The sequence below is a fragment of the Tursiops truncatus genome, chromosome 10 (genome assembly GCF_011762595.2).
Source record: "Tursiops truncatus isolate mTurTru1 chromosome 10, mTurTru1.mat.Y, whole genome shotgun sequence".
Taxonomy (NCBI): domain Eukaryota; kingdom Metazoa; phylum Chordata; class Mammalia; order Artiodactyla; family Delphinidae; genus Tursiops; species Tursiops truncatus.
Window position 1 is genome coordinate 99,146,520 of NC_047043.1, and position 14,565 is coordinate 99,161,084.

Consider the following 14,565-nt stretch of genomic DNA (forward strand, 5'->3'; position numbering starts at 1 on the left):
CCAACACCTTCAAGACCCCCATCAGAGGCACCTTCTCCCTAGAGACTTCCACACATGCCTTTTAAAGGCAATAAGATATGTACTGCCTTGTAAAATCTCTTCTACTGCTGTTGAACTGTAGGTTGGGTTTTATTTTTCTGGGGCAGGTATGAGGAAAGGGGGATCTTTTTATTATTATCTTAAAAGCAACTATAAGCACATCACAGAAAAAAACTAAAAATAGAGAAAAACAGGGGAAAAGGAACCATAACTCCAGTACCCTGATATAACCATAATTCCTCCCAGGTTTTTTTTAACATAGCAATAACTGTAATTGTGGCCTATTTAGACCTTGCTTCCTAAATTTGTTTTGTTCTGTGCCATTTTCCTCCACTGATGGTAACCCCCCTTGAGGGCAGAGGCAGAGAATCTGGCTTATACCGTACTAGCTTGTCCCTTCATAGCACCTATCATGGAGCCCAGCACCCACGGGGCAACTGAAAAACTATTGCTGATTTTCTTGTCTCTGTGCTGGCACGGAAAGTAATCAATTTTATTCTTTAAATTTCTCCCTATTCTTACAATTCTTTTAACAAATAATAAAATACCACAGAGGTATATGAATTACAGAAAATAAAGATACATAAATAATCATATTTACCTATAAAGGCTCCTTTAGTCATTTTTTCATATAATTTGGCTTTTTCTTCCAATTTCTCCCTAATAGTAAAAAAAAAAGCAAGTATTAGAAATGGTCTTTATCACTGCAACTCCTGGTAAGTCTGCCCCATCCCCAGCCTTACTGCTGCAACCTGCCCAAGGGACCCAGCCTGACTACAGCTGAAACCCCGCCCCGAGGGGACCCTCAGGCCCAGCCAGGTCTGCTCTGCCAACCAAACGCAAGCTCCGTGAAAGCCTAGCCCATATTTCTCTCATTCATGACTGTATCCCAGGGCCTAAAACAGTATCTGGTGCATAGCAGATGCTCAGTAAGTATTTGATGAGTGAGTACATGAATGAATTAAGATTCCAATTTAATTTAAATGCCAAATGTAACTTAAATACCAAAAAAAGAGAGATGTTTAAACAAAAACATTTTCTATTTGCAACCTTCCAAATGGATCAACAAATTCTATTTGTTTTACAAATTCCTTGTCTTATACAAGGGTCCCTGGTCTCCCTTGGCTCATCAGGCCTAAGGGAGGTAGAGACCAACTTCTTGGAAGTCTGTTAAAAATATATCGTGTCTATTTTATACAGAACATGAATAATGTATTCATGACAAATAGCTAATAAAAAACAAACATCAACCCAAGCAGTCTCCCTGCTCATGTTAATTCTAGAGACATTTATTCTTTCGTGGGTAAGACAGCTGACAATTCTTTTATTCTAGAAATACCTATAATGGTAAAGAGCCCCAAACAAGTCATCTGAGTTTTTGCTTGTGAAGGATCACACTTAATCATAATAGAAAATTTCATTTCTAATGGTGTCCCAAGGGAATTCCCTAGTGGTTCAGTGGTTAGGGTTCTGTGATTCCACTACAGGGGGCATGGGTTCGATCCCTGGTTGGGAAACGAAAATCCCACATACCATGCAGCGCAGCCAAAATAGTATTCACAATAATAATGATAATAATGGTGTCCCAAGGCAATGAAGTTCCTTGGTCACACTGCTGTGTGCTCTGGAATAAGTGACTTAACCTCTCATACACCTCAATTCCCACATCACAATAGGAAAGATAGCACTGCCTCTTAGGGTTGTAATGAGAATCAATTAGATAATACACGTAAAGCATGCCACCAGTTACAGTCTCTTCGCGTCTATGTCAGAAAGATTCCTCTTTCATTTTACAGATTCATTCGCAAGCACTGACTACATAAGTGCCAAGCACTGTTTTAGGTGCATAAGACAAAGTTCCAGCTCTCATGGGGGTCACACTCTAGAGAAGGAGAAAGACAATAAATCAATGAAAAAGAGGATTTCAGACAGTGAGAAGAAGGGAAGGAAATAAAAGCAGGTTATCCCAATAGAAGCCCTTTGTCATGCATTGATGGAGTGCTCTGTGGACCAGCTTAGTCATATCAACTTCTAAGAGGTTAAGTTGCTCTTTTTCAGATGGAACTTAATGTAACAAGCAGTCTTGTTACAGAATCTCATCTTAGTAAAAATAAAACTTCAAAAAATTTAGAAAACAAAATACACTGTCTGGACAGAGAAAATGGGCAGGACACTAAGATAGGGTAGTCAGGGGAAACCTCTCTGAAGAGGACGTTTGGCCTAAGGCTTGCATACCAAGAAGTCAACCATGGAAGGAATCTTCAGGGAGAAAGCATGTCAGGCAGAGGAAAGATGAAGAGGGAATGAACTTGACATGTTCAAGGAGACATCAGCGTGGTAGAGGGTGCTGAACAAAGGGGAGACTGGTACAAAGTAAACACAACAGAGACAGGTGGGGACAAGAGTGCAAGGGAAAGGATAAGAAGTTTGGATGCAGTGTAACAGAAAGAAGACAGTTTTAAGATGGCAGGAAGAGTCTTCAGATGAATAATGGAGGGACTTCCCTGGTGGCGCAGTGGTTAAGAATCCACCTGCCAATGTAGGGGACACGGGTTCGAGCCCTGGTCCAGGAAGATCCCACATGCTGTGGAGTAACTAAGCCTGTGCGCCACAGCTACTGAGCCTGCGCTCTAGAGCCCGCAAGCCACAACTACCAAGCCCGCGCGCCACAACTACTAAAGCCTGCGCACCTAGAGCCCGTGCTCTGCAACAAGAGAACCACCGCAATGAGAAGCTCGCGTACCACAACGAAGAGCAGCCCCCGCTCACCACAACTAGAGAAAGCCCGTGTGTAGCAACGAAGACCCAATGCAGCCAAAAAATATACATTAATTAATTAATTAATTAAAAAGTAATGGAGATCAAGGAAGATGTCAGGGAAATGGCCACTGGATTTAGTATATGAAGAAGTCATTGGTGACTGTAAAGAACATTTCTTCAGTCAAGTAGTGAAGATGGAACTCAGAGGGCAAGGGTATGGGACACTTATCTGGAACCCACTATGTGCCAGACACTATGTAACTCCTTTAATCTCTTAAAGGGCTTCATGAGTTAAGTATTAACCACCACACAGCACAGACAAGGAAAGCGTCTCAATGGAAAAGTAACTTGCCTGAGGCCTTACATCCTCATGGACCTACCTCGGCCTGCTGTAAGCTCTGGAGAGATGCAGAAGTCCTGCAGATCATGGGGAGACTTGATTCCCCACGAGCACAATGAACGTATTATGTAAAAAGTTACTGGATAGAAAAATCACAGCAAAGTACCAAGGAATACTCTGTTATGCAGAGGAAACTAAAAAAGATCATGCCCATAGTTAATACTCAATGGTGAAAAGGTGGAAGCTTTTACTCTAAGGTCAGAAACAAGACAAGGATGCCTACCCTTAACATTGTTATTCAGTGTAGTATTGGAAGTTCTAGTCAGAACAATTAGGCAAGAAAAAAAAAAAAAAGGCGTCCAAATCAAAAAGGAAGAAATAAAACTATCACTATTTGCAGATGACATAACATTATATACAGAAAATCCTGGGCTTCCCTGGTGGCACAATGGTTAAGAATCCACCTGCCAATGCAGGAGACACGGGTTTGAGCCCTGGTCCGGGAAGATCCCACATGCCATGGAGCAACTAAGCCTGGGCGCCACAACTACTGAGCCTGCGTGCCTGGAGTCCATGCTCCGCAACAGCACTGCAATGAGAAGCCCGCCCACCGCAACGAAGAGTAGCCCCTGCTCACTGCAACTAGAGAAAAGCCTGCACGCAGCAATGAAGACCCAATGCAGCCAAAAATAAATTTAAAAAAAAGAAAATCCCAAAGACTCCACCAAAAAACTGTTAGCACTAATAAATGAACTCAGTGAAGTTGCAGGATACAAAATCAATACACAAAACTCTGTTGCGTTTCTATACACTAATAATGATCTATCAGAAAGAGAAAATAAGAAAACAATCCCATTTACAATTGCATCAAAAAGAACAGAAGAGACTTCCCTGGCTGTCCAGTGGTTAAGACTCCATGCTTCCACCGCAGGGGGCGCAGGTTTGATCCCCGGCTGGGGAACTAAGATCCCACATGCCATGTGGCACAGCCAAAAAAAAAAAACATCATAAAATACTTTGAAATAAATTTAACAAAGGAGATGAAAGACCTATACACTGAAAACTACACAGCACTGATGAAGAAACCAAAGATGATGCACATAAGTGGAAAGGTATTTACAGATTAGAAGAATACTGTTAAAATGTCCATGCTACCCAAAACAATCTACAAAATCAAAGCAATCCCTGTTAAAACTCCAATGGCATTTTTCACGTAAATAGAATGAACAACGCTAAAATTTGTATGGAACCACAAAAGATCCCCAAAGAGCCAAAGCAATTTTGGAAAAGAAGAACAAAGCTGGAGGCATCACGCTCCCTGATTACAAACTATATTACAAAGCCATAGTAATCAAAACAGTATGGTACCGGCATAAAAACAGCCACATAGATCAATGGAATGGAAAGAGAGCCCAGAAATAAACCCACACACATGATCATTTAATTTATAACAAACGAGCCAAGAATATGCAATGGGAAAAGGACAGTCTCTTCAATAAATGGTGCTGGGAAAACTGGACAGCCACAGGCAAAAGAATGAAACTAGACCATTATTGTACACAAAAACTAACTCAAAATGGAATAAAAACTTGAATGTAAGACCTGAAACCATAAAAATCCTAGAAGAAAACACAGGCCACAAGTTCCCTGACATCCGCTGTGGCACTGACTTTTTTTGGATTTGACATGAAAAGCAAAGGCAATAAAAGCAAAAATAAAGAAAAGGGACTATATCAAACTAAAAAGCTTCTGCAGAACAAAGGAAATCATCAACAAAATGAAAAGGCAACCTATTGGATGGGAGGAAATATTTACAAATCATTTATCTGACAAAGGCTCAATAGCCAAAATAAACAGAGAACTTACATCTCAACAGCAAAACAACAATCCAATTTAAAAAATGGACCTGAATAGATATTTTTTCAAAGACATACAGATGGCCAACAGGTACATGAAAAGCTGCTCAGCATCACTAATCATGAGGGAAACGCAAATCAAAACCACAATGAGATATCACCTCATACCTGTTAGAACAGCTACTATCAAAAAGACAAGAAATAACAAGTGTTGGTTGGTGAGGATGTGTAGAAAAGGAAACTTTCATGCACTGTTGGTGGGAATGTAAACTGGCATAGCCACTATGGAAAAAGAGTATGGAGATTCCTCACAAAATAAAAATAGAACTACCATATGGGGACTTCCCTGTCAGTTCAGTGATTAAGACTCTGCACTTCCAATGCAGAGGGAAGGGGTTCCATCTCTGGTTGAGGAACTAAGATCCCACATACCGCACAGCATGGCCAAAAAAAAAAAAAAGAACTACCATATGATCCAGCAATTCCACCTCTGGGTATTTATCTGAAGTAAATGAAAACACTAATTCAAAAGATACATGCACCCCCATGTTCATTACAGCATTATTTACAATAGCCAAGATAAGGATACAATCTAAGTGTCCACTGATGTATGAACGGATAAAGAAAAGGCGACATACATACACAATGGAACACTATTCAGCCATAAAAAGCAATGAAATCTTGCTATTTGCAATGCTATGGATGGACCTTGAGGGCATTATGCTAAGTGACATAAGTCAGACAAAGAAGACAAATACCGTATGATTTCATTTATATGTGAAATTAAAAAAACAAAAACCCAAACTAACAAAAAAGCCCTAAACAAAAAAACTAACAAGTTCATAGATACAGACAGGATGGTGGTTGCCAGAGGGTGGGGAGGAAATGGGTGAAATGGGTGAAGGGGGTCAAAATGTACAAACTTCCAGTTACAAAATAAGTAAGTCATGGGGATGTAACATACAGTATAATGACTGTATTGCATAGTTGAAGTCTGTTAAAAGAGTGGATCTCAAAAGTTCTCATCACAAGACAAAAAAAACTGTGTGGTGATAGATGTTAACTAGATTTATTGTGGTGATCATTTCACAATATACACAAATATCAAGTTATTATGTTGTACACCTGAAACTAATATAACATTATACTTCAATTATATCTTAATAAAATACATATATAAAGCATTAAAAAGTTATAGCATCTTTCAACAAAATTAAAATTCTAAGAATAATGTCCAGTAGTGAGAAAAATGTCTCAAAAATGAACATACCTTTAAGTCAAGTCTCATGTCTGTTGAGGATAGGCCAAACATTAAGAAAAACAATCCCCCAAATGGGCTAATATTCTGCCCTTTATTCTCAGACCCAAAAGAGCTGAGGAGCCTTAGCAACCACTGTTTTCAACTTTCATTATGCAATAGATCCAAAAGCACATGTGGCAGTCATGACAGACATTAAAACTTGGGATTCTGAGTCCAGGGTGATACTGCAAATAAGGGAAGAGCTCTTCTTTACAGAAGAATGCCAGCTAATAAACAGAATGAAAAAATAATAAACATGGAAGGATAGAATTAGAAAAATCCTAACTTTGAAATCATCACTGTAATAACTGACCCATCAGTGATGACAAAACCGTCGCATGAAAACATACTGGCAAACAGGATATTCACAGTCTCAGTTTCCCTCCTTAGATTATTATTAATTACAAATGCGGAAGAGCATCTTTACAGTGGAAAAATCTAGCAGACCTATCTCAACTGAGTGATCAAAGTTATCATCACCAATAATGACTTAAACTGACATCATGAACCTCCCGATGTGATTCAATGGGAGGACATATCATTACCTATATATTCAATAGTATTCTTACCAACAACAGTTAGTGTGACCCTAATCAGATTGTGGGACACTGTAGAAACAACTGGGCTGGACTCTTTAAAAAACATTAACGGCATAACAGACAACAAAAAGGCAAGGGAACTGTTTTAGATTAAGAGAGACTAAAGAGATATGAAAATTAAATGCAATATGTACTCTTTGATTGACTCTTGGATTAAATGTTTTAAAAAACAATAAAGGACATAACCTTTATTTAGGATAAATGGTGAAATCTGAATATGGACCATATGATAGTACTATTTTATCAGTGTCAAATTTCTTGGGTATGACAGCAGTATTGTGATTATGCAAGATAATGTCCTTATTCTTAAAAGATATATGCTGAAATATTTAGAGGTAAAGTATCATGATGTTTAACGAAGTTTCTCTACACACACTGGAGAGAGGGAGGGGGAAAAAGAAAGTAAATTTTAAAAGATGTTAATTGGTGAACCTAGGTGAAAAGTATTAGAATATTCATCACACTCTTCTTTCAAATATTCTGTCGGTTTGAAGTTTTTCATATTAAAAAGTTGAGGGGGAAATTCACTTTCTAAATGCTAATAGCATGCCACCTAGTAGCCCCAAACCACACCACCATGGGGACACTTCTTAAACACTTGTTGATAACCTCAGTGCCTAACAGGGGCTCAAAGTGGGACTGTTTCATCTTTTAAACTGAGGCTTTCTCTTGTCTTCTTATAAGACTATAAATATGTCTGCAAATTATATTATTTTCAGAGTACTAAGAGTATTTGGCTATAAGGATGATAAAAATTAAAATTGTAAATCAAAAAGAGTAAAAGTTGAACTTTCATTCCTTTGCCTGGGTAGCCACAACAGCAGCTACATTTATCAGAGTGAATTTACCTCGCTTTGTCCAAAGTCTTCTGTTCCTCAATCTTCTGTTCAGCATCCTTCTCAGCTCGATTCGAAACTCCTGTGTTTTGTCTGCTCCAGATACTTGGTTTCTGGAGAATAATTTAAAAAGACAAGACAGAATCACCAAATGATCGCAAAAACTCTCTACTTGTCTTGTACATCAGAAGGAAAAAAAAGATAATTAGATCTTATGAATCAGTGGAAATAACTAGACTTCTGACAGCCAACCTATGTCCTGTAAATACACTGTCCATAGCAAAGCTGGAGCTGAAAAAAAAAAGCCCTAATTACATAAAAAAAAATTTCTTTATACAATTGCAGTTACTTCTCTTTTATCTCCTGAATGATTACAACCTAATTCAAGACTAATGAAAACATATATAACAGAGATTTAGTAACACAAGTAACAGATACCATTAGCTATAAAATTGTAAAAACATTCACAACTCTTAAAGACCCAGCTATATTTCTGCTATATTTCTATATTATCTAATTGTTTATCTGTTTGGATTTATAACACCTGTAAAACTAGATCATCTTCCATGGAAATGTAAATAAACACATTCTAACAGCATGTACTATTCCAAAAGAAGTGGCTAAAGAATTAGATCATTACAATGCGCTTTTTTTTTCTTTTTTTTTGCGGTACGGGGGGCCTCTCACTGTTGTGGCCTCTCCCGTTGCGGAACACAGGCTCTAGACGCGCAGGCTCGGGGGCCATGGCGCACGGGCCCAGCCGCTCCGCGGCATGTGGGATCTTCCCGGACCGGGGCACAAATCTGTGTCCCCTGCATCGGCAGGCGGACTCTCAACCACTGCGCCACCAGGGAAGCCCATAATGCGCTTTTAAATCTTACTAATTTCTATCTTAATATTTAAAACATTTCATGCATATGTTCAAATACAAGACAGGGATTTTTATGTAGCAGACACCATGAACACTTTCAAAAGACCTAAGTACAGTGTAATTTCCCTATGTTTGGAATTGATGGAGATAATTAGATCTTATTTTTACCTTAGTAGTTGGTTTTGGTTTCCCCAAAACTCCAGCATCTTTTAGAAGTTTTTCTTGTTTGAATTCTTCTTGTTTTCGGAAGAGTTCAGCCTTAAGGTCTACCAACTAAAATAAAACCAATAAGCAAACAAAAACAATTAATTCTAATGAGTGACTGGATTTCTAAGTTTTTATAATTCTCAAAACAAGATTACAAGCTCCTATAAATGGACAAAACTGGATATAAAACTAAAAGTTTAAATGTAGAATCTAGTACAAAATAAAACCAACTCATATTTCATTCCAGCTCTGTTGTAAATGCATTTAACTTTCAACACTTCAAGGCTTTCCTCTGGGCAAGGGGAGAGTGATAAAGCAAGGTAAATGAAATCTGCATCTTTCAGATTCAGATTCAACTAACATTATTAACCACTTTCTGTCTGACTGGCATTGTCCTTGGCTTTTTCTTGTAGTAATTTCACTTAAACATCACAACAATTTATTATTTCTATAGGAAAACGTCTTTGTTCAGCAACAATCTGAGCACCAGTATATGTCTGGCACTTAACATTGAAGAGCAGGATACCAACATGAATTAGACATAAAGCTGCCTCAAAGAGCCTACAATCTCCTAAGAAATGTAACTTACAATACCAGTCCGTTGTAAAAAATGACGTGAAGAGTGGAATTAAGTAGCAAAAAGTTCAGATAAAGGAGTATTTCCTTCTGGCCAGAGTGATCAGAGATGGCTTTGAAATGAAGCTTAAAGGATAGGCAAGATTTCAATAGCTAGAAAGAAAATGGACTGAGTGAATTTTGTTTCAGCGTGTTTTAGAAACTGCAAGTTTAGCTGAACAACAGGGTTCAAGAAGAGGAAAGGCCAGAGCAAAGGGTACAGGGGAGTTGGATCAGTCACCACTATCTACTCCAAAAAAGGATGTAATGACTGCTTCCTTTTTAAGGATCCAAGTACAGCTGCTTATACACATGGTCATTTATAAAGCAGATACTTATAAAGCCCAGCATCACAAACTGACTTTTAAGGTAAATCAAAATGACTGAGCTCAATGATTTCTATTTTGGAAGGAAGCAATTTAAAAACAGGCTTGGCAGGGTTTTTAATAATGCCAAGGGCAGGTTCATTCTAGGGCCTAATACTCTAAATTTAAAAAAAAAAATTTAAAACTTAAGCCTTGGGACTTCCCTGGTCGTCCAGTGGTAAAGAATCCACCTTCTGATGCAGGGGACGTGGGTTCGATCCCTAGCCGGGGAACTAAGATACCCACATGCCACGGGGCAACTAAGCCCACGTGCTGCAGATTACAGAGCCCACGCTCCACAACTAGAGAGAGAAAACCCGCACACCACAATTAAGAGAGAAGCCCGCGCGCCACAACGAAAGATCCCGCGTGCTGAAACTAGGACCTGACGCAGCCAAAAATTAAAAATAAATAAAGTTACATGTATCACTAAAAAAAAGACTTGTACATTTAAGGAAAAAAACTTAAGCCTGTTCTTCTAAGCCGCCTTTTTTTTTTTTTGATGTGGACCATTTTTAATGTCTTTATTGAATTTGTTACAATATTACTTCTATTTTGTCTTTTGGTTTTTTGGCCCAGAGGCATGTGGGATCTTAGCTCCCCAACCAGGGATCGAACCCACGTCCCCTGCATTGGAAGGCGAAGTCTTAACCACTGGACTGCCAGGAAAGTCCCTCTAAGCCTTCTTAACTACATTAATTTTCTAGCCAGACATTTTCCTATTAAACTTTTGAACTTTAAAATGAAGATGCTCAGAAAAGTGTCAATTCCCAGATGGCATTCACATTATGATTATTGCTAATTTTAACCCGTCAGGAAAGGATAACTTTAATTTTACAGCTTTTTGATTCCTAATCCTCAAACATAATAACTAGTACCAATTTTCAGTATTAGACGGGGGAAAGGAGCTCAAATATTGGGCTACTTCCATCTTTTCCTTCATATCGCTTGCATCCTAACATTCTGCAGTAAATCCGAGATTAAACCAAAGGTTAGGCAATTTGCTCTGATATAACGGAAAAAACAACAGCTTTGGAGTCAAACAGATGGAGTGAGCCTAGTTCTACCACTAAGAACTCAGTATGTAAGCTGGAGAAAGCCACTTCATTTTCGGAGCCTCAATGGCATCACCTATAAAATGGGGATCTTACTAGCACCTGCCTCCTGAAACAGTCAGGAAGATTCAATGAGGTAGTGCATACAAAGTGCTGGCACAAAAGTACTCACAACAGGTTTTCTTCCTAGAAGCAACTAACTTAACAACGCTGTTTACATTCTGTTAGACCTTACAGCTTCCGGGCAGCGCAGCCTACGGGTGTATTAACAACTGTTTAGTTCCTGGTGGGGACTCTGGGCATCTCGGACCCTGGGGAACAAATCACACTAATGTTCTGGGGGGACCATGCCCGTCCCTGAACTAAAGGGAGACATATCTGCACAGCTAGCAGAGGCTGCGTTCCCCCTCCGACGGTAACGAAGACAAGGCTGGCAAAGAGACCTGGCCTGTTGTCGCGGAGGGGAGGCAGGGACATTCCAAACCCGGAAAAGACACCAGGTTCTGGTCCGCGTCTGAGGGGCAAGCCTGGTGCCGGTGCACGGCGGAGGGGAGACGTCACGTTCAGGGTTCTACAAGCAAGAAGTGGGCCCTGGCTTTTTCTGGGAGAAAAGCCAGGTACCGGGGGTCCTGTCTGAGGGGAAGCCAAGTTTGGGTCCCCGAGTGAAGAAACAAACGAGGTCGAGATTCCTGTCCGGCAGAAGCGAGGAGACGTGGAGCCCGCAGCATCATCTACACCCGTACTCACCGAGGACGCCGTGACGTCCAAAGGCTTTTTCTTCCGGTCCATGGTCGCACTAGAGCGCCCCAGCACAAAGTGAACGCCTCACCGGGTCTCCGCAGGCCTCTTATACAGGCTTCCGGCGTAACCGGAAGTGTCCTCATGAGAGCGACGCTGTTTACGACCTGGCGCCATCTTGAGAAGGTCAGGATGTGGTGCGTGCTGCGTCCTTCACCATTTTGAGAAGATCAGCGTACCCATGAGTGAAGCTAACTGCTAAGGCCATCTTGAAGAGGGCGGAAGGTAACTGGGCTAGTATTGTCGCCATCTTGAGAAGGGCGGCATACGTCTTGCAGAGCAATGCACGCCAGCTTGAGTGGGTCAGTTGCGCGGGGCGGGTGTGTGTGGCGATGGCGCCATCTTGGAAGGGCAAGGGAACCGAAATGAATGTCTTCCAGTGACAAGAAAGATAGGTTAATCGGACTGCAAAGATCTACCTAAATACCATTTTAAGACCTGATGTATGCTGGGCACTGTTTGGTGCTTCTCAAAGGTTAATTTATTTAAATTCTCACAAGAGTCATATGAGATAAGGATTATTATATTAATTTTAGTAAAAATAACAACAATAATAATAACTAACATTGATATAATGCTATATATGTATAGTGTGTCACTTTACATATTTCAGCTGGTAAGAACATGAACTCCAGAAGCCAAGTTCCTCAGCTGGAATCACTGCTTCACCACTTATTGACTGTGTGACCTTGCAAAAGTTACTTACTTGGTGCTTCAGTTTCCAAATGGGAATTAAATAGTATTTACTTCATGGGGTTCAGTTAGTGTTAGATGAAGTAAATGAGCTTGGTAGACAGACCAATGACACGTGCCCCCCCACACACACACATACAAGATGTCCATCTTCTAATCCCTAGAACCTGTGACTGTGTTACCTTATATGGCAAAAGGGAATTTGCAGATGTGATTAACGATTTTGAGATGAGATTATCCAAGTACTGTAGGTCCAATGTAATCACAAGGGTGTTTATAAGAGGGAGGCAGAAAATTCAGAATCAATGAGAGATAAGAAGTAGCTACACTGTGGGCTTTGGAGACGGAGGATGGGACCACTGCCGAGGAATGCAGGCAGCTTCTAGAAGCTGAAGAGACAAGGAAATGAATCCTTCTCTAGAGCCTCCAGTGTAGCACTGCTGACACTGAGATTTTAGCCTTGTAAGGCTCATTTCAGACTTCCCACCTCCAGAACGTTAAGAGAATAAATTTGTGTTGTTTTAAACCACTAAGTTTGTAGTGATGTGTTACAGCAGCAGTAGGAAACTGATACAAATGATAATGATTGCAGCAATAGCATATGTGTGTACCTCTTTTCATGGATTATCTCATTTAATCCTTGCAAGGATCCCAGAGGTGGGAGCTATTTACACCATGTTACCGAGGAGAAAAGTGAGGCCCAAGAGGTTAAGTGACATGCAAAGGACATTTGCCAGCTACCAAGTGATGGACCCTAGGGTCAAAAAATAACTCAAAGGCATTGAGTTAATTATTTGCATCCTATTTACTTGTAAAGAGGGGAACCCATATAGATTGACTTCATCTAATAAAGGCTAGAAGAGGATTTATATAAAAGAAAGAGGGGAGAAGGAAAAGCCATAAATAGATTGGAAACCATGAACTTCAGTTTCCTTGCCTAGTTGGCCACTGGTAATGAGGCCAGTCAGTGTACTGATCTTGGGCTGCTAGAAAGCAAAAACTTTCAGTTGTTTATGGATGCCGCAGAAGACCTTGAGAGTTTAGCTTTCTCTGTATAATGCCTGTCAGTGTCCTGGCTGTCATCTCCACGTTCATTAGGCAGGTTTGTACCAATACCATCCTCCGAAGTTCTCGCTCCCGTGGCATCCAGCTGATTTCAGTTACCTACCAAGTCATTTAAATTACTGGGAGCAAACCAGTGAGTCTCCTCTGTTCCCCCAGCCCTCGCACACACCCAGGTCTGGAGAAGCACAGAAAGCTTAATCCTGGATTGGCCAGCATGCCCTCCTGGCACATCAACCGTTTTTCACATATTCCGTTCCTCAAATTCTCCTCTTCCTTTTATACTTTCCAAATGTCTGGGTCTGTCTGGAATTGCCTTCCTCTACCAGGTACGAAAATTGAGGCCACAGCCCTCTGTTCTTTACCACACCATGCTCTCTTCCTGGGGTGTCATCCTCTAAACCAGATCTCAGTCCACTGGGTCTCCTACACAGACCTGGGTTTGTTCTGGAAGAAAGGGGGTGGTCAGGACCCTTATCTGCTGAAAAGCACAGGATTTCCTCCGAGATCAGGCTCAGCCGAGCTGCACCCCTCTGGTTACCTTGAGAACCTCACATCAGCCCCCTCTGAGCCTCACTTCTCGCACCCCGTTGGGTGCACGGATGTTTGAGATAAAGAGGAGTGTGGAAATGGTCTTCTGGCTGAAAAGTGCTAGGCATGCATCTCTCGAGGAATAGAGAAGTTCACTCAGCGCCAGTTTTCTCGCCGCAGAAGGCACGTGCCTGGCGACAGTCTGTGTTATGATGCTGCATGTTTTGCAGCGCTATGAGCTCAGCTTGTCCCCCTACCCCTGTTGGGTCCCACGGGGGTAAGGCTGGGTGGCAGAGCTAGTATCTTCTTCCTTTTCCTCTCCTATTGGCCTTTAGTTGTCTGTCAAATCTCCTAGGTACTTTAAATAAAGGTGGAGAGAGGCGGCCTTTGGAAACACACAGCAATTATTTCCCTGTGAGCATGGCCACCCAGGCATGCTCTTATTTTAAAGGGGGACCCCGCAGTCATTTTCTGGCATGAAGATTCATAGCGACAGGGTTGCAAGTTGTAGCCTGTGCTGCTATTGTAATGTTTTAATTGGTAATTAAGTCAAGAGGTTTAATTCAGCCCAGGCTCCTTTTGGCAAGTGAATGATTTCTCTCCACCCCGTATCCTGTTTCCTCAAACTGAAAATGTGT

General features: G+C 40.8%; 1 protein-coding gene across 1 annotated transcript in view; it reads right to left on the minus strand.

Moving 5' to 3' along the window:
• The window catches only part of CCDC174 (coiled-coil domain containing 174), a 31,770-nt gene extending 20,046 nt beyond the window's left edge, over positions 1 to 11,724 (minus strand). Inside the window, exons 1-4 of the mRNA XM_004329647.4 lie at positions 11,591 to 11,724; positions 8,770 to 8,874; positions 7,743 to 7,843; positions 641 to 699 (exon numbers count right to left, since the gene is read on the minus strand). Of these exons, the coding sequence (XP_004329695.1) occupies positions 641 to 699; positions 7,743 to 7,843; positions 8,770 to 8,874; positions 11,591 to 11,632 (307 nt within the window). The 5' untranslated portion in view covers positions 11,633 to 11,724. The remainder of the gene's footprint in view (positions 1 to 640; positions 700 to 7,742; positions 7,844 to 8,769; positions 8,875 to 11,590) is intronic.
• Positions 11,725 to 14,565: the final 2,841 nt, after the last annotated feature.